Source organism: Cherax quadricarinatus, chromosome 51 (genome assembly GCF_038502225.1).
Source record: "Cherax quadricarinatus isolate ZL_2023a chromosome 51, ASM3850222v1, whole genome shotgun sequence".
NCBI lineage: Eukaryota > Metazoa > Arthropoda > Malacostraca > Decapoda > Parastacidae > Cherax > Cherax quadricarinatus.
Window position 1 is genome coordinate 10,103,546 of NC_091342.1, and position 24,387 is coordinate 10,127,932.

At 37.5% G+C, this 24,387-nt stretch overlaps 1 protein-coding gene across 6 annotated transcripts in view; it reads right to left on the reverse strand.

Annotated features, from left to right (window-relative positions):
* The window catches only part of kat80 (katanin 80), a 319,028-nt gene that overhangs the window by 33,357 nt on the left and 261,284 nt on the right, over positions 1 to 24,387 (reverse strand). For all 6 annotated transcript variants that reach the window (XM_053784829.2, XM_053784828.2, XM_053784830.2 and 3 more), the window contains 5 exons: positions 18,898 to 19,023; positions 15,831 to 16,018; positions 11,511 to 11,661; positions 2,437 to 2,597; positions 585 to 709 (listed from right to left, as the gene is read on the reverse strand). In XM_053784829.2, the coding sequence (XP_053640804.1) occupies positions 585 to 709; positions 2,437 to 2,597; positions 11,511 to 11,661; positions 15,831 to 16,018; positions 18,898 to 19,023 (751 nt within the window). The remainder of the gene's footprint in view (positions 1 to 584; positions 710 to 2,436; positions 2,598 to 11,510; positions 11,662 to 15,830; positions 16,019 to 18,897; positions 19,024 to 24,387) is intronic.

A 24,387-nucleotide genomic window follows, 5' to 3' on the forward strand; every position in this document is an offset into this window, starting at 1 on the left:
ATAATTTGAACTAAAAATAAAAACGCATTCACATGAATAAATTTGTGTGTGGGCACTTTTGAGGTGGCTTAAAGAATTTATCTGAGGTGAGGATAGAGCTGTGATATAACTACACATGCAGAGCCTACTGCCTAATTAACTTTTGGGAACATGCTTATTTGTGAGGAAGGTAGCAATTCAACATTTACATAGAATTCATATGCAAGTAGACAAGAACAACTCTTCTTCTAAAATTAACACAAGCATAAATACTTAAGAATAAAGTTGAAAAAAGAAAAAATGTGATAGGGTAAAATCAAGGCCATTGGAAGACACATGTCAGGGAGGCCTTGGGATTTCAGCAGTTTTAGCAATACAATGGAAGATCTGAGAACTTCAGATATCACAGCAATAATATGAAATGCATTAACAATGTCAATCAGCTACTTTTACTTGAATGTTCAAATCAATGAAGAGTTTAACATGTAAAATACTATTTTTAAAACATCCAAAATTAAAAAAAAAATTATGTACTATAATGCTACTTGCCAATGCTGAAATCCCTTTTTAAAACCAAAAGAACATTAATGATAAATATGACTTACATTCCCGTCGTGTCTGAAATATTCCATTGTAGTCATTAAGGTTAGTGATCTCTGGAGGAGGGTCCTCTTCCTGGGGTTCCTCACCCCCAGTATCTGATGCTTCCTCAGTTTTCATAGACTCTGCCCTGAAAGTGATACAAGATCAAATAAATATTTTTCTTTAGTTTTCCTTATTGTTAACACTCCAGCTTGCCAAGAATTAATCCGTAGCATAGTGACTGCCTTACTCCATATTTCAAACAACCAACAATTATGGTACATCTGAAGGTTTCACCACCACTTGAACAAAGTCAATTATACTTGCAGGGATCCCACAACAGTAAAGGAAAATGGTACAGTGGAACCTTGATGTTCAAACATACTGGACCTTGAACAAACTGGGGTCCGAACAATTTTGTTCAGAAAAAGATGACCCAGTTTTTAAACATTTCTCTGGAATCTGAATGCATTGATTTGTTTAAAATTTTATTGTAAAAAAACATTACATGAAAGCCATGTTGCAAAAGTGCTTTGAAATGCCCTCTGACACTGACCTAACTCTCAAGAGACTTTTGGAAGAGTCAGTTCAGCATACTCCAGTTTGAGGCTGATAATTAAAACCTAGGAAATACTGTGTCAGACATTGAACTTTTCACAGTTCGAACACCACCTAGGTACCAATTAAGTTCAAACATCGGGATTCCACTGTACTGTACTTCTTTGTTTTGTTGTCTTTTATAAGAGATATAGCAAGCAATCTTCATAATTTCATTACTACATACAATGACAGACTGGTATTAGACTCTATATTCAAGAAAATCTTGCCATATGCTTTCTGTAATATTAATGTGTAAATTTTGGTGACTAAATGCCATACAGTTAATCTGCAGGTTATACATAGGAGACGTGCAATGAAAGGAAATTTCACATTTACGACAGATAACAGAAACTAGTCAATAACGTGTGTGGAACAGTTTGCAATTAACTGTCAAACTGACAGTGAAAAGTAGGCAATGTTTCAGTCAGTTAAGGTTGAGTCAAAATGCTGTTTATTTCCATTTTTAATTGATACACTATTTGTGAACAGTAGAAAACCAAGGCAAGTGTTTCTGCAAACTTGTAGCACTAGTAATGTCCCAGGAATTCAGGATATATAAAAAAATGGGTTTCCTCTTTTTTGGGTCACCTTGCCTTGGCAGAAGTGTTAAAGAATGAATTAAAGAGGATTAATGAAGAGAAAATATGAAGTAGACATAGGAAGGAGAAATTAATGTTGGCAATGAAGAACAAAACTTTAAACAGTTTATTGAAGGATGCGAATGAAGACTGAGACATACCCTCTTCAAACACAAGAGTTGAGATTCTATTATTTCATTAAAGTAAAAAATATTTTACAGATTTTAGAAGGTAAGAATAGTCTGGTGTCACTGAATACGTTTAACCCTCTTTTCTAAAATAGTAATGCCCAATGCTTATGGAACAATTATCACTGAAGGCATCTAAAAAAAAAAAAAAAAAAAAAAAAAAAAAAATAAAGATTGTAGGAATACACTGTATATATGGAACCTTTTCCAAATCTCCCCTAATACTGCAATTAATATTGTGTCATACAGAAAATATAAGATATAGCTTCCAACTGTATTAATACTTGCAGATATTTTGATGCAGAAGTAAGGTACGTAACATACATCTGCATAAACACTATGTAACTATTACAACCCATTCACTATTAAGGATTTTGCAGCTTACATAAAAGTATGTGAAAATGCAGTAATAACAGATTATGGAAAATACTGAAAAACATTCCCCACGTATTAACTGCTATAAAGCACAAATAACTGCAAACCTTAAAACATAATAGGGAGTATCTTACGTAGCTTTTCCAGAATTTTTATCCTTGCTGAAACTCTTGCGTATGGCTGCACCATATCTGAAAGTTGATGGTACGTCGTGCTGAGGGACTCCGAAAGGCTGAACACGTTTTAAATCCACCACATACAGAGACACATGCACACCATGGAAGCCTGCACCAATCTGTGAAAATTAGTGAAATATTGTTTGTTTGATCAAGTATAAAAAACATTAAATACACACTGGATAATCACTAGTAACAGCTTCCTCTATAACTAACCCTTTCACTGTCGTGGCCCCTGCAATTTGAAGTGATAAAAGTATGGCAGTTTAATAAAAAAATTCTCCTGAAATGGTAGAAAATCTTTTTCTGAAGGTAATGACACAAAAAATGTGATGATTTTGAATATATCACACAAAAATATTAAAACTTTACCCTATTTCTCAGATTAATAAAATATAACCAAGAATGACTGGTCATGGTTTAGGCCATCCCAATAAATGTAGCACAGGTAATAAAAACCCATAAAACAGACCAGGGAGAGCAAGGGGGCCCTACACCTTGGTAAAATTGGCAAAATTCAAACATTTCCACCACTTTGAGTCTTATTTCAAGCTACTTCTAGTTTAAAAATAATAAAAGAAAAGTGAAGAAAGTGGTGAGAGAGTGCAAAAGGAGAGCAGATGACAGAGTGGGAGAGGCACTGTCAAGAAATTTTGATGAAAATAAGAAAAATTTTTGGAGCGAGTTAAACAAGTTAAGAAAGCCTAGGGAATGAATGGATTTGTCAGAAACAGAGTAGGGGAATCAGTAGATGGGGAGATGGAGGTATTGGGTAGATGGCGGGAATATCTTGAGGAACTTTTAAATGTCAACAAAGAAAGGGAGGCGGTAATTTCATGCATTGGCCAGGGAGGTATACCATCTTTTAGGAGTGAAGAAGAGCAGGATGCGAGTGTGGGGAAGGTGTGCAAGGCATTACGTAGAATGAAAGGGGGTAAAGCAGCTGGAACTGACGGCATCATATCAGAAATGTTAAAAGTAAGGGGGGTATTTAGTGTTAGAGTGGATGTTAAGTGAATGTATAGGAGCCTTTGAACCAAGTGAGAGAGTAATTGTGGTAGGGGACTTGAATGCTAAAGTAGGAGAAACTTTTAGAGAGGGTGTGGTAGGTAAGTTTGGGGTGCCAGGTGTAAATGATAATGGGAGCCCTTTGATTGAACTTTGTATAGAAAGGGGTTTAGTTATAGGTAATACATATTTTAAGAAAAAGAGGATAAATAAGTATACACGATATGATGTAGGGCGAAATGACAGTAGTTTGTTGGATTATGTATTGGTAGATAAAAGACTGTTGAGTAGACTTCAGGATGTACATGTTTATAGAGGGGCCACAGATATATCAGATCACTTTCTAGTTGTAGCTACACTGAGAGTAAAAGGTAGATGGGATACAAGGAGAATAGAAGCATCAGGGAAGAGAGAGGTGAAGGTTTATAAACTAAAAGAGGAGGCAGTTAGGGTAAGATATAAACAGCTATTGGAGGATAGATGGGCTAATGAGAGCATAGGCAATGGGGTCGAAGAGGTATGGGGTAGGTTTAAAAATGTAGTGTTAGAGTGTTCAGCAGAAGTTTGTGGTTACAGGAAAGTGGGTGCAGGAGGGAAGAGGAGCGATTGGTGGAATGATGATGTAAAGAGAGTAGTAAGGGAGAAAAAGTTAGCATATGAGAAGTTTTTACAAAGTAGAAGTGATGCAAGGAGGGAAGAGTATATGGAGAAAAAGAGAGAAGTTAAGAGAGTGGTGAAGCAATGTAAAAAGAGAGCAAATGAGAGAGTGGGTGAGATGTTATCAACAAATTTTGTTGAAAATAAGAAAAAGTTTTGGAGTGAGATTAACAAGTTAAGAAAGCCTAGAGAACAAATGGATTTGTCAGTTAAAAATAGGAGAGGAGAGTTATTAAATGGAGAGGTAGAGGTATTGGGAAGATGGAAGGAATATTTTGAGGAATTGTTAAATGTTGATGAAGATAGGGAAGCTGTGATTTCGTGTATAGGGCAAGGAGGAATAACATCTTGTAGGAGTGAGGAAGAGCCAGTTGTGAGTGTGGGGGAAGTTCGTGAGGCAGTAGGTAAAATGAAAGGGGGTAAGGCAGCCGGGATTGATGGGATAAAGATAGAAATGTTAAAAGCAGGTGGGGATATAGTTTTGGAGTGGTTGGTGCAATTATTTAATAAATGTATGGAAGAGGGTAAGGTACCTAGGGATTGGCAGAGAGCATGCATAGTTCCTTTGTATAAAGGCAAAGGGGATAAAAGAGAGTGCAAAAATTATAGGGGGATAAGTCTGTTGAGTGTACCTGGTAAAGTGTATGGTAGAGTTATAATTGAAAGAATTAAGAGTAAGACGGAGAATAGGATAGCAGATGAACAAGGAGGCTTTAGGAAAGGTAGGGGGTGTGTGGACCAGGTGTTTACAGTGAAACATATAAGTGAACAGTATTTAGATAAGGCTAAAGAGGTCTTTGTGGCATTTATGGATTTGGAAAAGGCGTATGACAGGGTGGATAGGGGGGCAATGTGGCAGATGTTGCAAGTGTATGGTGTAGGAGGTAGGTTACTGAAAGCAGTGAAGAGTTTTTACGAGGATAGTGAGGCTCAAGTTAGAGTATGTAGGAAAGAGGGAAATTTTTTCCCAGTAAAAGTAGGCCTTAGACAAGGATGTGTGATGTCACCGTGGTTGTTTAATATATTTATAGATGGGGTTGTAAGAGAAGTAAATGCGAGGGTCTTGGCAAGAGGCGTGGAGTTAAAAGATAAAGAATCACACACAAAGTGGGAGTTGTCACAGCTGCTCTTTGCCTATGACACTGTGCTCTTGGGAGATTCTGAAGAGAAGTTGCAGAGATTGGTGGATGAATTTGGTAGGGTGTGCAAAAGAAGAAAATTAAAGGTGAATACAGGAAAGAGTAAGGTTATGAGGATAACAAAAAGATTAGGTGATGAAAGATTGAATATCAGATTGGAGGGAGAGAGTATGGAGGAGGTGAACGTATTCAGATATTTGGGAGTGGACGTGTCAGCGGATGGGTCTATGAAAGATGAGGTGAATCATAGAATTGATGAGGGAAAAAGAGTGAGTGGTGCACTTAGGAGTCTGTGGAGACAAAGAACTTTGTCCTTGGAGGCAAAGAGGGGAATGTATGAGAGTATAGTTTTACCAACGCTCTTATATGGGTGTGAAGCGTGGGTGATGAATGTTGCAGCGAGGAGAAGGCTGGAGGCAGTGGAGATGTCATGTCTGAGGGCAATGTGTGGTGTGAATATAATGCAGAGAATTCGTAGTTTGGAAGTTAGGAGGAGGTGCGGGATTACCAAAACTGTTGTCCAGAGGGCTGAGGAAGGGTTGTTGAGGTGGTTCGGACATGTAGAGAGAATGGAGCGAAACAGAATGACTTCAAGAGTGTATCAGTCTGTAGTGGAAGGAAGGCGGGGTAGGGGTCGGCCTAGGAAGGGTTGGAGGGAGGGGGTAAAGGAGGTTTTGTGTGCGAGGGGCTTGGACTTCCAGCAGGCATGCGTGAGCGTGTTTGATAGGAGTGAATGGAGACAAATGGTTTTTAATACTTGACGTGCTGTTGGAGTGTGAGCAAAGTAACATTTATGAAGGGATTCAGGGAAACCGGCAGGCCGGACTTGAGTCCTGGAGATGGGAAGTACAGTGCCTGCACTCTGAAGGAGGGGTGTTAATGTTGCAGTTTAAAAACTGTAGTGTAAAGCACCCTTCTGGCAAGACAGTGATGGAGTGAATGATGGTGAAAGTTTTTCTTTTTCGGGCCACCCTGCCTTGGTGGGAATCGGCCGGTGTGATAATAAAATAAAAAAAATGTATGAAAGAGGGGAAGCTACCTAGGGATTGGCAGAGAGCATGTATAGTCCCTTTATATAAAGGGAAGGGGACAAAAGAGATCGTAAAAATTATAGAGGAATTAGTTTACCGAGTATACCAGGAAAAGTGTACGGTAAGGTTATTATTGAAAGAATTAGAAGCAAGACAGAATGTAGGATTGCGGATGAGCAAGGAGGTTTTAGAGTAGGTAGGGGATGTGTAGATCAAGTGTTTACATTGAAGCATATATGTGAACAGTATTTACATAAAGGTAAAGAAGTTTTCACTGCATTTATGGATTTAGAAAAGGCATATGATAGTGGTAAGTTATTAAATGCTGTAAAGAGTTTTTATGAGGATAGTGAGGCTCAGGTTAGGGTGTGTAGAAGAGAGGGAGACTACTTCCCGGTAAAAGTAGGTCTTAGACAGGGATGTGTAATGTCACCATGGTTGTTTAATATATTTATAGATGGGGTTGTAAAGGAAGTAAATGCTAGGGTGTTTGGGAGAGGGGTGGGATTAAATTATGGGGAATCAAATTCAAAATGGGAATTGACACAGTTACTTTTTGCTGATGATACTGTGCTTATGGGAGATTCTAAAGAAAAATTGCAAAGGTTAGTGGATGAGTTTGGGAATGTGTGTAAAGGTAGAAAGTTGAAAGTGAACATAGAAAAGAGTAAGGTGATGAGGGTGTCAAATGATTTGGATAAAGAAAAATTGGATATCAAATTGGGGAGGAGGAGTATGGAAGAAGTGAATGTTTTCAGATACTTGGGAGTTGACGTGTCGGCGGATGGATTTATGAAGGATGAGGTTAATCATAGAATTGATGAGGGAAAAAAGGTGAGTGGTGCGTTGAGGTATATGTGGAGTCAAAACACGTTATCTATGGAGGCAAAGAAGGGTATGTATGAAAGTATAGTAGTACCAACACTCTTATATGGGTGTGAAGCTTGGGTGGTAAATGCAGCAGCGAGGAGACGGTTGGAGGCAGTGGAGATGTCCTGTTTAAGGGCAATGTGTGGTGTAAATATTATGCAGAAAATTCGGAGTGTGGAAATTAGGAGAAGGTGTGGAGTTAATAAAAGTATTAGTCAGAGGGCAGAGGAGGGGTTGTTGAGGTGGTTTGGTCATTTAGAGAGAATGGATCAAAGTAGAATGACATGGAAAGCATATAAATCTATAGGGGAAGGAAGGCGGGGTAGGGGTCGTCCTCGAAAGGGTTGGAGAGAGGGGGTAAAGGAGGTTTTGTGGGTAAGGGGCTTGGACTTCCAGCAAGCGTGCATGAGCGTGTTAGATAGGAGTGAATGGAGACGAATGGTACTTGGGACCTGACGATCTGTTGGAGTGTGAGCAGGGTAATATTTAGTGAAGGGATTCAGGGAAACCGGTTATTTTCATATAGTCGGACTTGAGTCCTGGAAATGGGAAGTACAATGCCTGCACTTTAAAGGAGGGGTTTGGGATATTGGCAGTTTGGAGGGATATGTTGTGTATCTTTATATGTGTATGCTTCTAGACTGTTGTATTCTGAGCACCTCTGCAAAAACAGTGATAATGTGCGAGTGTGGTGAAAGTGTTGAATGATGATGAAAGTATTTTCTTTTTGGGGATTTTCTTTCTTTTTTGGGTCACCCTGCCTCGGTGGGAGACGGCCGACTTGTTGAAAAAAAAAAAAAAAAAAAAAATATGATAGAGTGGATAGGGGAGCAATGTGGCAGATGTTGCAAGTATATGGAATAGGTAGTAAGTTACTGAATGCTGTAAAGAGTTTTTATGAGGATAGTGAGGCTCAGGTTAGGGTGTGTAGAAGAGAGGGAGACTACTTCCCGGTAAGTAGGTCTTACACAGGGATGTGTAATGTCACCGTGGCTGTTTAACCCTTAAACGGTCCAAACAGATGGACATTCAAATTCGTAGTGCTACAAAAGTAGATCTACTTTTTTTTTACATAATTTCAAATATAACAAAAAAAATGTAGATAGTTTTTTTACGCGTTTTCAAATGTAAAACAAAAAAGAAGATCTACATTTTTTTTGCATACTTTCAGATGTTGAAAAAACTTATATATACGTTTGGACCATTTAAGTGTTAATATATTTATAGATGGGGTTGTAAAGGAAGTACAGTGGACCCCCGGATAATGATCAGCTCCCAACTCAACCAAATATGTAAGTTTATTTTTGTAAGTGCTTTTGTAGGTGTATTTTTAGGGGTCTGAAATGGACTAATCTAATTCACAATATTTCTTATGGGAACAAATTCGGTCTATAACGGCACCTAAACAGACTTCTGGATTGAAATAATATCGTTATGGGGGGTCCACTGTAAATGCTAGGGTGTTCGGGAGAGGGGTGGGATTAAATTATGGGGAATCAAATACAAAATGGGAATTGACACAGTTACTTTTTGCTGACGATACTGTGCTTATAGGAGATTCTAAAGAAAAATTGCAAAGGTTAGTCGACGAGTTTGGTAAAGTGTGTAAAGGTACAAAGTTGAAAGTAAACATAGAAAAGAGTAAGGTGATGAGGGTGTCAAATGATTTAGATAAAGAAAAATTGGATATCAAATTGGAGATAAGGAGTATGGAAGAAGTGAATGTTTTCAGATATCTGGAAGTTGACGTGTCAGCGGATGGATTTATAAAGGATGAGGTTAACCATAGAATTGATGGAGGAAAAATGGAGAGTGGTGCGTTGAGGTATATGTGGAGACAAAAAAACGTTATCTATGGAGGCAAAGAAGGGAATGTACGAAAGTATAGTGGTACCAACACTCTTATATGGGTGTGAAGCTTGGGTTGTAAATGCTGCAGCGAGGAGGCGGTTAGAGGTAGTGGAGATGTCCTATCTAAGGGCAATGCGTGATGTAAGTATTATGCAGAAAATTCGGAGTGTGGAAATTAGAAGAAGGTGTGGAGTTAATAAAAGTATTAGTCAGACGGCTGAAGAGAGGTTGTTGAGGTGGTTTGGTCATTTAGCGAGAATGGATCAAAGTAGAATAACATGGAGAGCATATAAATCTGTAGGGGAAGGAAGGCAGGATAGGGGTCGTCCTCAAAAAGGTTGGAGGGAGGGAGTAAAGGAGGTTTTGTGGGCGAGGGGCTTGGACTTCAAGCAAGTGTGCGTGTGTGTGTTAGATAGGAGTGAATGGAGACTAATGGTATTCGGGACCTGACGAACTGTTGGAGTGTGAGCAGGGTAATATTTACTGAAGGGATTCAGGGAAACCGGTTATTTTTATATAGCTGAACGTGAGTCCTGGAAATGGGAAGTACGATGCCTGCACTTTAAAGGAGGGGTTTGGGATATTGGCAGTTTGGAGGGATATGTTGTGTATCTTTATACGTATATGCTTCTAAACTGTTGTATTCTGAGCGCCTCTGCAAAACCAGTGATTATGTATGAGTGAGGTAAAAGTGTTGAATGATGATGAAAGTATTTTCTTTTTGGGGATTTTCTTTCTTTTTGGGTCACCCTGCCTCGGTGGGAGACGGCCGACTTGTTAAAAAAAAAAAAAATGTAAATCCAATTAATCCGTTCCAGACACTCAAAAATACATGTATTAACAAAAAATAAATTTTATAGAGAATAACTATAGTGTTGCAGATCTTCAGTGGTTAGCTCTTCCCTGTGGTCGTCTACTAACTTCCACATCCTGGCCACTCACATCCAACCCCATGGACTTTCCCAAAGCCACAATAGATTCCACAACAGGCGTAGGGTTGTCAAGTTTACACTAACTTAAGTTAGTAATAGAACTAGGCATTAAAAATCACAATAAAAAGTATAATACATACACAATACATTCATTATTTACCTTAAAATATTTGTAGCCTTAATGTAGGGTGAGAGGTGGTAGGAATTCAGCATAGGTAGCCTGGGCTACACCTACTGGCTACCTACACTGCGGCCCAGAGCCATATTATTACCATCAACATACCGTGTTCACTGAGTTGAATAGTTTCTAACAACTACCTTTAGATGCCATCATAAACAAAGAGAAAACTAATGAATAACTCATGCCGAGAATTGTAAACAAAAGTGTTATGTATTAAGGGCAGTGACTGGGCCAACACAGATTCATACATGTTTTCTCTAATGCTGGACCAGAGAAAATGTAATGTTTTCCCTCCACCGACTACCACCCTTCCATAGCATATAAACGTTTCATGTTTATATACTATGTAATGTCCTTGGGGTGAAATTTGACTCCAAACTAACCATGAAGAACCATGTTGTAAATCTTGCACTACACAGACCCATTCACTCATGTCTAGGCCAAAATTTTTGCTCACAGCATATTTCAGGGCACTGTACTTAAGGTGGTATCAATTGTGTGGATCTACATATGAGACAGTGAAAGGGTTAAGAGCATACATATTATATGGTGTTGCTTCAATAATAAAAAAAAATCCTCCAGAACAGAAAACACTTGTACAGTGGACCCCCGATTAACGATATTTTTTCATTCCAGAAGTATGTTCAGGTGCCAATACTGACCGAATTTGTTCCAATAAGGAATATTGAGAAGTAGATTAGTGCATTTCAGACCCCCAAACATACACGTACAAACGCACTTACATAATTGGTCGCATTGGGAGGTGATCGTTAAGCGGGGGTCTACTGTATAGTTAAAAACTTACAAATGTTTATTGTCTTTTTAATAGCATCAGCTTATTCTCCAGCTCTCCTTACTCTCTTCATATTAAATACTTACTAAATCTATTATTTTTTATTCTAACACACAAGACAAAAAAAGCTAATGAATGTAGGGGGGTACCTCAATAACATTTATCTACCAATAAGTCGTCACCCTGCCTCAGTGGGAGACAGCCTACGTGTTGGGAAAAAAAATTATTATTCAATTAAATGTAATTTAAGTTCACTGAATACCTTGACTATTAAAATAACTGTTAACCTAATCATCAGATAATGTTTCTGAAGAAACAGATACTGCATATATTGAAACACAAACTGATTAAACTAAATTAATATTAGATTTCCTGTAATTTCTAAATCTGAGCATAGACGTAAACTAACCTTTAAAAAGAATGTAACAAAAAAAAGGGGGAAGGTTTATTCTTGAATCAAAAAAGCATAATGTCATAAAAGTATTAGTACAAACAAAACAGTATTGATGAAAATTTTTGTTCCCCTCTCCCCACAGATTAGTAAGTGGTGTAAATCGCTTCCGTACTTACTAACTGGTTTTGAGCAATAGCAATATCCTGTATCTTGCCCCAGCCCATAGCAACAGTGTCAAAGGTTCGTGCAGGCTCCCAACCATACACCTTTAAGACATCTGGAGATCCCGCATACAAACAGTCACCATCAGGGTGGAAGGCAATTGTTCTGAAATGTAAATTCACTGGATATCAATATATATTTGCAATGCAAATACTAAAGAGGACTATTGGAGTAAATTGAAAACATAATAATGATCAAATATTGAGATGGGTTATCAAGATGGTTTGGACATGTAGAGAGGATGGAACAAAACAGAATGACTTCAAGAGTATATGAATCTGTAGTTGGAGGGAGGGGATAGAGGAGGTTTTGTGTGTGAGGGGCTTGGACTTCCAGCAAGCATGCGTGAGCGTGTTAGACAGGAGCAAATGGAGACAAATGTTTTTTAGGACATGACATGCTGTTGGTGTGTAAGCAAGGTAACATTTAAGAAGGGATTCAGGAAACCGGCAGGCCGGACTTGAGGCCTGGAGATGGGAAGTACAGTGTCTGCACTCTGAAGGAGGGGTGTTAATGTTGCAGTTTTATAACTGTTGTTTAGGCATGTCTCTGGCAAGACAGTGATGGAGTGAATGATGATGAAAGTTTTTCTTTTTCAGGCCACCCTGCCTTGGGAAATGGCCGATGTGTTAATAATAAAAAAAAAATATATTGCAAAAAATATTATTCCAGGCATAGAGAGCTTTCAATGCATTAATTTAATAGTGTAATAATTTTATTTATTTATTTATTTAAAAATTTGAGCACACATACAGAGGTACAAAAAATACAGATAAGAGCAGCATGCCAAAGCCACTTATACTATGCATAGCATTACGGGCTGGCTTAAAATTAACTTAAGATGAACTAAGCAATGATGACATCAGTGATAAAACTTTAATGTAAACAGATTACTATAAAGCACAAGTGAGTATTACAAAGACAGGTCATATGGTTGTATGCATTGTTGTACATTCAGTAGAATGGAGTATTCTGTTAGGTAGTGTATTTAAAAAATAATAAAGTTAGATTGGGTTTTAGGTTTAACATTTATGTGATATAATTGTGAGAAACATTTAAGATATACAATTTATAAGGTTCAGTTATTCAGTATTTATTTGGTTTTGGGTGAGTAAGTGATCTTTGAGAAGAGACTTGAATTTATAAACAGGTAGTGTTTCTTTTATATTTACAGGTAATGAGTTCCAGATTTTAGGGCCTTTTATGTGCATTGAGTTTTTGCATAGTGTGAGATGGACACGAGGAACATCAAAGAGTGATCTGTGCCTTGTGTTATGGTCATGTGTTCTGTTGAGGTTGGCAAGGAGATGTTTGAGGGGAGGGTTAATATCAGAGTTAAGTGTTCTATGTATGTAATAGGTGCAGTAATAAGTATGGATGTTTTGTATGGTGAGTAGGTTTAGTGTATTGAATATTGGTGGAGTGTGCTGCCTATAGTGAGAATTTGTTATCATTCTAACTGCAGCCTTTTGTTGGGTAATTAGTGGTCTGAGATGGTTACTTGTTGTTGAGCCCCATGCACAAATTCCATAGGTGAGATAGGGGTAAATAAGAGAGTGATATAGGGCCAGGAGGGCTGACTGTGGAGCATAGTACCGTATCTTCGATAGTATGCCTACAGTCTTGGAAATTTTCTTAGAAATTTGTTGTATATGTGTATGAAATTTGAGTCTATTATCAAGGTGGATTCCTAAGAATTTTCCCTCTGTTAGCTTTGTGATAGGTGATCCGTTTATCATTATGTTAAGAGGGACATCTGTAGCTCTGTTACCAAACTGAATGAAGTAGGTTTTGTCAATGTTTAGTGTAAGTTTGTTAGTCCTCATCCAGGTAGATATTTTCTGTAATTCGGTATTTACAGTATTGGCTAGCGTGACTGGGCTCGGGTGGGAGAAGACGTATGTAGTGTCATCTGCAAATAGTGTGGGTTTGAGTAATTGCGAAGCATTTGGTAGGTCATTTATGTATAGGAGAAAGAGAAGAGGGCCAAGGACACTTCCCTGTGGGACACCAACTGTAATTGGTTGTGCAGAAGAGTTTGCCCCATTTGCATACACATATTGGCTTCTGTTGCTGAGGTATGACTTGAGGTAGTTGAGGGAGTGCCCTCTTATACCATAGTGTGACAATTTTACGTGGAGCAAGTCATGGTTAACTGTATCAAAAGCTTTACGTAAGTCAATGAAGATCCCCAGTGGGACTTCTTTTTTCTCTATTGCAGTGTATATATGTTCTAGCATGTGTATAATAGCATCATTAGTATTTTTATTTGGCCTGAATCCAAATTGGCAGGGGTTGAGTATGTTTTGGGAGATAAGGTAGGAGTAGATTCGTTTATGAATTAATTTTTTGAAGATTTTTGAGAGAGGATAAAATTAAAATTTCCTGCATTAAAGAAATTATGATAGAAAAATAGAAAGAGACAGGTTGACTGAACATTCCTGAAATATAAAAAAACTTTTGATACGGGGCAACACAGAATGCTACTTAACAAATCGGAAAAGTAAGCCAGGGTAAGAGGAAAGATATCAAGATAAATAAGTGGACACAAGAACAACAGAAAACAACAACCTATCCTATCCCTTCCCATCCATTATCTCTACATGTTGTGCAAGAATGGTATACAATACCGACAAGATGAAATTAAGACATGTGCAACATCTGGGTACCTTTATTGTACACGTTTTGCCATCTAGTGGCTTTATCAATACAAATTCCAGGACATAATCTGAAGACAGTAGAACTATATACAGAAGATGAAGTAATCAGTCCCTCAGAACTATATACAGAAGATGAGGTAATCAGTACTTCATCTCCTGAGGGACTGATTACCTCATCTTCTGTATATAGTTCTACTGTCTTCAAATTATGTCCTGGAATTTGTATTGATAAAGCCACTGGATGGCGAAACTTCTACAATAAAGATACCCAAATGTTGCACATGTGTCTTAATTTCATAATTTTATCTCTACATGCCCAAACCAATTCAACAACTTCTCTTCAAAATTCTGAAGAGGTCAATATGACCCAACCATGCCTTTTAATTTCTACACTCCAAATTCCCCGTGTGATATTCACACTACACAGTGCCCTCAAACATGATGCCTTCAAGGCCTCTACCACCTCCTCACTGCAGCGTTAAAAACACATGCCACACACCCCTATAAAAGTGTTGGTAACACTATACCCTAGTACATTCATGTTTTTGCCTCTGAAGATAAATATGTACACTAATTACAAATAGGTAATTACAGACACTCATACACATGCCAAAGACTGCAGTAAGTTGAATTGTCCAACCTTTGCTCTTGACAAGAAATTATGCAATTAGCAAAATGATATATTAAATTAAGGCAGTGCAAATAAGCAAGTGCTCATCAAATTTAGTACTGCAACAGCAAGATAATCATTTGGAATTGGAACTTGCAGGATATAGAATGCTACATTGAGGAAATAAAAGAAAAGGGTTCACCCTACAAAAGCAAATGGACAATACTCATTGTGTTTAATAAAAAGTAATGAAAAGTAGGAGCACAGAAGCTCCCTTTACATTATGAAATTACTTTCATTATAATGCATGTTTGTTATAAAAAAATTGTTGCATCTTAAAAAAAAAACATAGGCATAAAGTGAAAAATTATTTAACCAACGATAAAAAAAAAAAAATATATAAACTTGCTGCCACTCGTACATATAATATACAGAAATTCCTGAAGATGTAAAGAAGGATCAATTTTAATGGCAGTAGACAAGAAGGAAAGTGATACTGTAACTGCAACCTCAATACTTGTTCTAGAGGACAAGACTACACTAGAAAATACAGTGGAACCTCAAAAATCGAACTGCTCCCAACACGACCAATTATGTAAGCGTATTTTTGTAAGTGCTTTTATAAGTGTATTTTTGAGGGTCTGAAATGGACTAATCTAATTTACATTATTCCTGATGGGAATAAATTCATTCGGTAAAGGCACTCAAACAGCCTTCTGGACCGAAGAAAGTTCGATATTTGAGGTTCCACTGTACTAATGATAAAATATTATAACTGCAAAATCATCAGTAATTTGACATTACATACATTATAGTGCTATGAATATAGAAATATAAATGTAGAATTTTGGCAGAAAAACTTTTTTATATAATCTAGGTTGCACAGTGTACCAAACTTGAGTATCTCTATGGCTCCCCCTCAAAGCTGCTGAGAAAACTTATTACAGAAAGCACTAGTGGGCACAAAAAACTAATACAAGTTCACTCAGGACAAATTTACTAACCTAATGGGCCCAGTATCAGCATCAGTAGCAGATACCAGTGAGAATTTTTCCAGGTCCCAGAAGTTGACAGTCCGGTCATGAGATGCAGATGCCAAGAGAAATTCATGAGGGTGAAACTCCACATCACTGACCGGACCCGTGTGCTGAGCAAATTCCGTCATCATCTTGCCAGCACGGAGATCCCATAACTGCATTACAATGTGATTAGTAAATATATTCCAATATACCATCATCTAAGTAATACAGTATAATTAATCTTAACACACTAGCTCGGATATCTCCCATAAAAATTGGGCGATAAAAAAAAAAATTCACCATCACTCATTCAATTGTCAACTTTCTAAAAAACAAAAGAACTAACAATTCAATTGACCATCCAAACTGCAACATTCCAACCCCTTTTTCAAAGCACAGGCAATGTAATCCTATGTCCAGGACTCAATGGGGTAACCAGTTCCCTGGATTCCTTCATAAATGTCAACTTCCTTACAATGCAACAGTATATCAAATCCTAAAACCTACTTGTCTTCGTTCATTCCAATCTAACACACAAAACAAATACACACACACATGGGGCCAGAAGCTGAGTCTTGACCCCTGCAACCACAAGTAGGTGAGTATGTACGTATATACATACGTACGTGCGTGCGTGCGTGCGTGCGTACACACACACACACACACACACACACACACACACACACACACACACACGTGTATATATGAATGTACAAGCCCCTACCACTCAAAACCTTCAACCCTTCCTAGGATGACCCCCATTCCTCCTTCCATTCAGGAATCACACACCACCTTGGTCATCCTATTTTGCCCAATGCTCTCCTTAATGCCCAAACCACCACAACAACCCCTCCTACACACTGAATTATACTTGAAAATTGTACAAAAATGGTATGCAATACCGACAAGATGATATTTAGACACATACAACATCTGGGTATCTTTATTGTAGACGTTTCACCATCCAGTGGCTTTATCAACATAAATTCTAGGACATAATTTGAAGACAGTAGAACAGAAGATGAGGTAATCAGTCCCTCAGCCTTAGAGTTGGTGTGGAGAGCACCGTGGTCTTGGAGATTCTGGAGCAAAGGCAAGGAGGACATGTACATAACCTCCTACTACAACTAACCCATCTCTTTGGGTCTGACCTACTTCCACTGGGGAATCTTGCCTACCAGTGACTATGCCCTCGTCTGTTACACGTCCCTTTTCACCTGGCATTAGTATGTAAGCGCTGGCCTCCTTACCTTTGCTCCAGAATCTCCACGACCACGGTGCTCTCCACACCAACTCCAAGGCTGAGGGACTGATTACCTCATCTTCTGTATATAGATCTACTGTCTTCAAATTATGTCCTAGAATTTGTACTGATAAAGCCACTGGGTGGTGAAACGTCTACAATAAGGATACCTAGATGTTGCACATGTGTCTAAATATCATACTTGAAAATTCTAAGCCACTTAAAATTATTTGCTAAAACTTTTCTAGATAGTACATTAAAAGTAAAACAATTTGTAACATCTCAATGAAATAAAGCATTGGTTTTATAAAGGAGATATTCATTTTTCTATAGCACTGTCTGCCTTGCCCTATATTTCACAGTTATGATTGTGGTCCACCTCTAGGTTCAAGTGTGAGGACACAGTCTTTGAGAAGTAAATAAAATGGCTACAAAGAAGAAATACTGAGCCTTGTCCTCAAGGCTGTTTCAATATTCTGTTTTTCCTACCACCCCACCTTTTATACATTTGTACACATATTATATTACCATAATATAAATATGAAGGAAGATCTGAAGGGAGGGAAGGGGTAAAAGAGGGTTTGTATAAAAGGGGCTTGGAAATCCAGCAGGTGTGTGAGAGCATGTTAGATAGGAGTGAGCAAAGGCAAGTGGTTTTTATATCTTGACAGGCTGTTGGAGTGTAAACAAGGTAACATTTATGAAGGGAATTAGGGTAACCGGTTAGCCGGATTTGAGTTCTGGAGATGAAAAGTACAGTGCCTGCACTCTGAAGGAGGGGTGGGGATACTGCAGTTTGAAGGAGTATCTGAACTGTAGTGACCGTGTGCCTCTGGTAAGATGGTGATGGAGTGAGTGATGGTGAAAGTATTTCTCCTTTTTCAGGTCACCTTACCTCAGTGGGAGATGACTGGTGTATTACAAAAATACATAAATACTACTGACATACTTTACACGACCCATAAAAATTCATTGACAGAATGTGACTAACTGGCATTTAGACTTATCAAATACAGTATGTACATTAAAGCAACATACTGTATATATTCATCTACTTACAATTCATGTACAACCATTTGATGAAACCTTTTTACTACACGTTCAATAAAGATAAATTTCAGTTATTCAGCAATGGAAAAATTTTAGAAAATAAAAACTGGATCAGAGTATGAAAGAAACTCAAACCACTCAACAGAGTAGAAGATTAATGTGAGGAACTTAAGAATGATGTCAGAGGATCAGAGGCTGGATAACTAGAACCTTCAAAATATGAGAGGTCAAGCCAATGATGATAAGAGTCACTTGTGCTAACAGCTTTTTTAAGGCAGGCAAAATTACAAATCTGGAGAATGTAGAAACCCTTCACTGACTGCATAAATTCAATAAAGCACCTAAATTGTTGGGAATGCCTAAACTTTCTCAATATGTTTATGACAAGCTCATTCCTTTTTTTTGGTAAACATTCATCAACAATTAAAAAAATACAAGAATCAGAAATGGGATATTATTGTCCCAATCCCTATCTCAAGTTATAACATGGCCTGCTACTGAAAAAGGATATTCATCTAACACATTTTTCACTCGAACAACCTTTTCTCCAGTCCTAATCAAGGTCGTTAAGCAGGGGGTCCACCTTATTATTTTATAAAACAAATTTGACAAAAAAGTACTATGTTTGAATTGGATTATAATATTTAGAAAACGATAAATGTTTCTGCAATCTTGATTCATGAATGACAAGCCTGAAATGAAACAGCTTCTGAAAATTCAAATAATACTATAAATATGTAAAACACCATATGTCCTGACCTTAACATTACAGTCTTCCCCAGCTGAAGCAATCCACTGGCCATCTGGAGAGAACTTGAGACTATTGACTGTGAGATTGTGACCCTTATAAGTAAAGATGCAACCTTTCCGTCTAATATCCCATAACTGCAAGATAAAGACAAAATTATAAAATTTACAAGACCAACAATAATAATGAGTATAAACCCACATTATTATTATTATTATTACTATAAGAGTACATTAAAAAAAGTGCCAAACCACACATGCCATACAGCTCTTTATGCTGTAATATTTTTTTTAGTGTGGATCAATAGCTCAGTCTAAACATTATGATATGCAGACATATTGTGGTATTTTATACTGTACATTAATACACTTCCTTCCCAATGTTAATACAATAGTTTAAGATTTCATAAAAGTAAATCTTTGGATGGCAGAAAATTCTTGATATAATAGACTAATAAGGGAATTATCCAAGTGCTTGTTAAATAAAAATGTTAAAAAAATAAAAGTAAAAGCACTTCAGAACTCTGTTGTATAAATTAGACATGTGCAATAATTGGGTATCTTTATTTTCTTACAAAATAAATATACCAAGATGTTGTACATGTGTCTAATTCATCAACTTGTCAGTACTGTAAGAACGTTAGAATTGAGGAGCACTGCATCAGGCCTATTGGCCCATACTCAAAACCAACCATTCCCACTGTGTGCAGCTAGAGAAATACAGCCAGATTACTACTGTTCATGGTGCCTTCAACAGTCACCTATTTGATTGTTTTTACACTGCCATGATGTTGGTGGTTAAAAGGATGGGACAGTATACCATAGCTCCATCACAGTTTTAATTTATTTTGGCACTCCCTGAGAAAGTCTTGAAATATAGACAAAGGCTTGAAGCTTGACTTCATATACCTGTGGCAATGTTGAAAGAACAACTGTGGAAAGAAAATAAGGGACATTAACATATAAATTCAGGAAAAGTGTAGTTAAAAAAGAATATGAGAAAAGAATTTGGAGTAAAGAAATTCTTGGAGGTTTTAAATGAATGTTAGCAAATTCATATTGCATGGTGTAAACTGAGTTATACCTAGAGTATACATGGAGAGGGTTTTGGGGATCAACACCCCCATGACCCAGTCTGTGACCAGGTCTCCTGGTGGATCAGGGCCTGATCAACCAGGCTGGTATTACTGGCCAACATATAAACCTGGCTGATCAGGTACTGAGTTACGTATAAGAATTGATTTTAACTATGAAAAAAAAAAGAGCACTTAGACCCCCCAATCTTATGAGTACTAGCTCCCCCCCCATCAAAATTATCAAAATAACAAAAAAAAGTATCTGAGCAAACATTGCTGCCTGCTTAGTGTGTAACTAGTGTTGGGTTGAAGAGCTGAAGCAGCCCTGAGAGTATCTGAATCCTAACTACTGGGAGATTCAATACCAATTTGTTTTGTATACAAACTATTTATTCATATTAACAGTTGTATTTAAATAAATCAGCAATACTGTGGTGATTGTGGTAGTTTATTTACTACTATTAGTACAAAACACAAGAAGAGAAGGGAGATGAGAATGAAGGAAGAAAAGGATGAAGGAACAGAGGAGCAAAGGGACAGAGGAGAAAAGGGATAGAGCAGCAGAGGGAGGAACAAAAGGAGGGAGGAGCAAAGGAAGGGAGAGAGAGAGGGAGAGTACTCGCATGTAAACAAGCAACTGCAGCAGCAGCTGAATCATGCACACTTTTTACTAGAAAAAAAAAATTGATGCATAAAGTATATGCAGTATTGGTTTTACACTCAATTTCCCCTAATTTCAACCCTGATTATACGAAGGGAAAGAAGCAGAAGGTATATACCATCAATACTGGTGATCCCTCAGACAGGATCAAAACGTATGCACTCGTAACTTGCTTATATATCAAAATATGAATTTACCAACTCTAATTATGCACAATGTATTTAAAGTAGGCACTGTATTGACATTACGTATATCCACTTTCCTTTCATTAAACCCTGAATATGCATATAAAGGTAAATTGTGGTTAAATAAAACTCAACAAAGTCTCTCAATTTGGTGAACATAATGTCAAGTATTCAAACAGTTTAGCATTGTTAGGTAAAAGGACACATGTGCAGCTAATGTGACATTTTTATTGCGGCAATGTTTCACACAGCAATAGGCCTACTGGTTCATGCTAGGCAGATGCAAGTCTCACCCAACCATATAATGAATGGTATACAATACCAACAAGTTGATAAGTCAGAAGTGCAACACCAGGTATCTTCATTGACGAAACTTTCTGCCTGCCCTGCAGGCTTCATCAGTTGAATACAGAGACGGATTACAATCCTGGAGACAGTAGAAAGGAAGAGGTAGTTTGAGGTAATCAGTCCCTCAGCCTTGTTGGAGGATAATCAGTCTCTTAGCCTAAAGCAGATGCATGTGACCAGAGACTTGAATACTGGGAAGTGAGGTGTAGAAGCTTGAAGATGTCTTCAACTCTATTACTAACAACTGTTTAGCTTGACCCACTTCCACTCTAAGTAAATAACAGAAGAATGGACTTGATTCAAACAGTGGTCCTGTACTATAGAGTCACAATGCTTACCATAGGAAGATTTTACAGACAGAACTCTGTGACTGGCTTATATCAGAGGAACCAACTTATACTCTTCTATCCCCACAGCACCAGAAGCTTTCATGATGCATCTATTCTCATATACCTCTAAGCTACATAATCTGAAAACTCGGATATGTCAAACTGAATGACTGCCAATGAATAAACAGAAGAATGGATATAGGCTTGAACCATAGCCTTTACATATAGAAGGCCCAATGTTGTACCAATGCTGGTGCTGCATTGGGCCTGCTACATGCAAGAACCACGGTTCAAGCCCCCATTCATTCTTCCGTACGATGAAAACAAGTTCAACATCTGGTTGGTTATATTCTGAAGATGTTTCATAACAGATTCCCTGATGTTGCACATGTGTCTTATTCATCAACTTGTGGGTATTGTATACTACTACTGCTACCATTTTTCTCCTTATTCATAGAATCATTCACTATGAATTGTATAATATAAAATTCAGACTTGTTAATATATATATATATATATATATATATATATATATATATATATATATATAAACAACACTGCACTAGCCAAGGAGTCGAACGCATGATGCTTTAGACCACTAGACCACAGGACTGTGTGGGGCCAAAACAGCATGCATTCGACTCCTTGGCTAGTGTAGTATTGTTATTGATCAATACCACTTGTTCTGTGGGTACAATAAATAAATAAATAAATATATATATATATATATATATATATATATATATATATATATATATATATATATATATATATATATATATATGTATGTCATGCCGAATATGTAAAACTGGTCAATTAGCAATAACTCATTTAAAATTAAGTCCTTTCTAAAATTTTCTCTTATACGTTTAAAGACATATTTTTTTCATTAATGATAATGTAAAAAATTTTAATTTTGGACCAAAAGAATCTTAGAAAACTTACCTAACCTTATTATAACAAGAACAATTTATTTTAGCCTAACCTAACTAAATATATTTTAGATTTGTTTACAATAATTTAATAATAAACAAACACAGTGAAATATATATTTTTTCGTTAGGTTCAGAATGATTTTGGCGAAATTATTGCATACACAAATTTTCACTTGTCCTATATGGCAAGATGAACGTTGCTATTTAAGCCAAGATCGCAAGTTCTGCCTATTCGGCACGACATATATATATATATACATTATACAGTGGACCCTCGCATAACGATTACCTCCGAATGCGACCAATTATGTAAGTGTATTTATGTAAGTGCGTTTGTACGTGTATGTTTGGGGGTCTGAAATGGACTAATCTACTTCACAATACAGTGGACCCCCGCTTAACGATCACCTCCAAATGCGACCAATTATGTAAGTGTATTTATGTAAGTGCGTTTGTACGTGTATGTTTGGGGGTCTGAAATGGACTAATCTACTTCACAATATTCCTTATGGGAAAAAATTCGGTCAGTACTGGCACCTGAACATACTACTGGAATGAAAAAAGTTCGTTAACCGGGGGTCCACTGTGTATGTATGTATGTATGTATGTATGTATGTATGTATGTATGTATGTATGTATGTATGTATGTATGTATGTATGTATGTATGTATGTATGTATGTATATATATATATATATATATATATATATATATATATATATATATATATATATATATATATATATATATATATATATATATATATATATATATATATATAGGGGGATAAGTCTGTTGAGTATACCTGGTAAAGTGTATGGTAGAGTTATAATTGAAAGAATTAAGAGTAAGACGGAGAATAGGATAGCAGATGAACAAGGAGGCTTCAGGAAAGGTAGGGGGTGTGTGGACCAGGTGTTTACAGTGAAACATATAAGTGAACAGTATTTAGATAAGGCTAAAGAGGTCTTTGTGGCATTTATGGATTTGAAAAAGGCGTATGACAGGGTGGATAGGGGGGCAATGTGGCAGATGTTGCAAGTGTATGGTGTAGGAGGTAGGTTACTGAAAGCAGTGAAGAGTTTTTACGAGGATAGTGAGGCTCAAGTTAGTGTATGTAGGAAAGAGGGAAATTTTTTCCCAGTAAAAGTAGGCCTTAGACAAGGATGTGTGATGTCACCGTGGTTGTTTAATATATTTATAGATGGGGTTGTAAGAGAAGTAAATGCGAGGGTCTTGGCAAGAGGCGTGGAGTTAAAAGATAAAGAATCACACACAAAGTGGGAGTTGTCACAGCTGCTCTTTGCTGATGACACTGTGCTCTTGGGAGATTCTGAAGAGAAGTTGCAGAGATTGGTGGATGAATTCGGTAGGGTGTGCAAAAGAAGAAAATTAAAGGTGAATACAGGAAAGAGTAAGGTTATGAGGATAACAAAAAGATTAGGTGATGAAAGATTGAATATCAGATTGGAGGGAGAGAGTATGGAGGAGGTGAACGTATTCAGATATTTGGGAGTGGACGTGTCAGCGGATGGGTCTATTAAAGATGAGGTGAATCATAGAATTGATGAGGGGAAAAAGAGTGAGTGGTGCACTTAGGAGTCTGTGGAGACAAAGAACTTTGTCCTTGGAGGCAAAGAGGGGAATGTATGAGAGTATAGTTTTACCAACGCTCTTATATGGGTGTGAAGCGTGGGTGATGAATGTTGCAGCGAGGAGAAGGCTGGAGGCAGTGGAGATGTCATGTCTGAGGGCAATGTGTGGTGTGAATATAATGCAGAGAATTCGTAGTTTGGAAGTTAGGAGGAGGTGCGGGATTACCAAAACTGTTGTCCAGAGGGCTGAGGAAGGGTTGTTGAGGTGGTTCGGACATGTAGAGAGAATGGAGCGAAACAGAATGACTTCAAGAGTGTATCAGTCTGTAGTGGAAGGAAGGCGGGGTAGGGGTCGGCCTAGGAAAGGTTGGAGG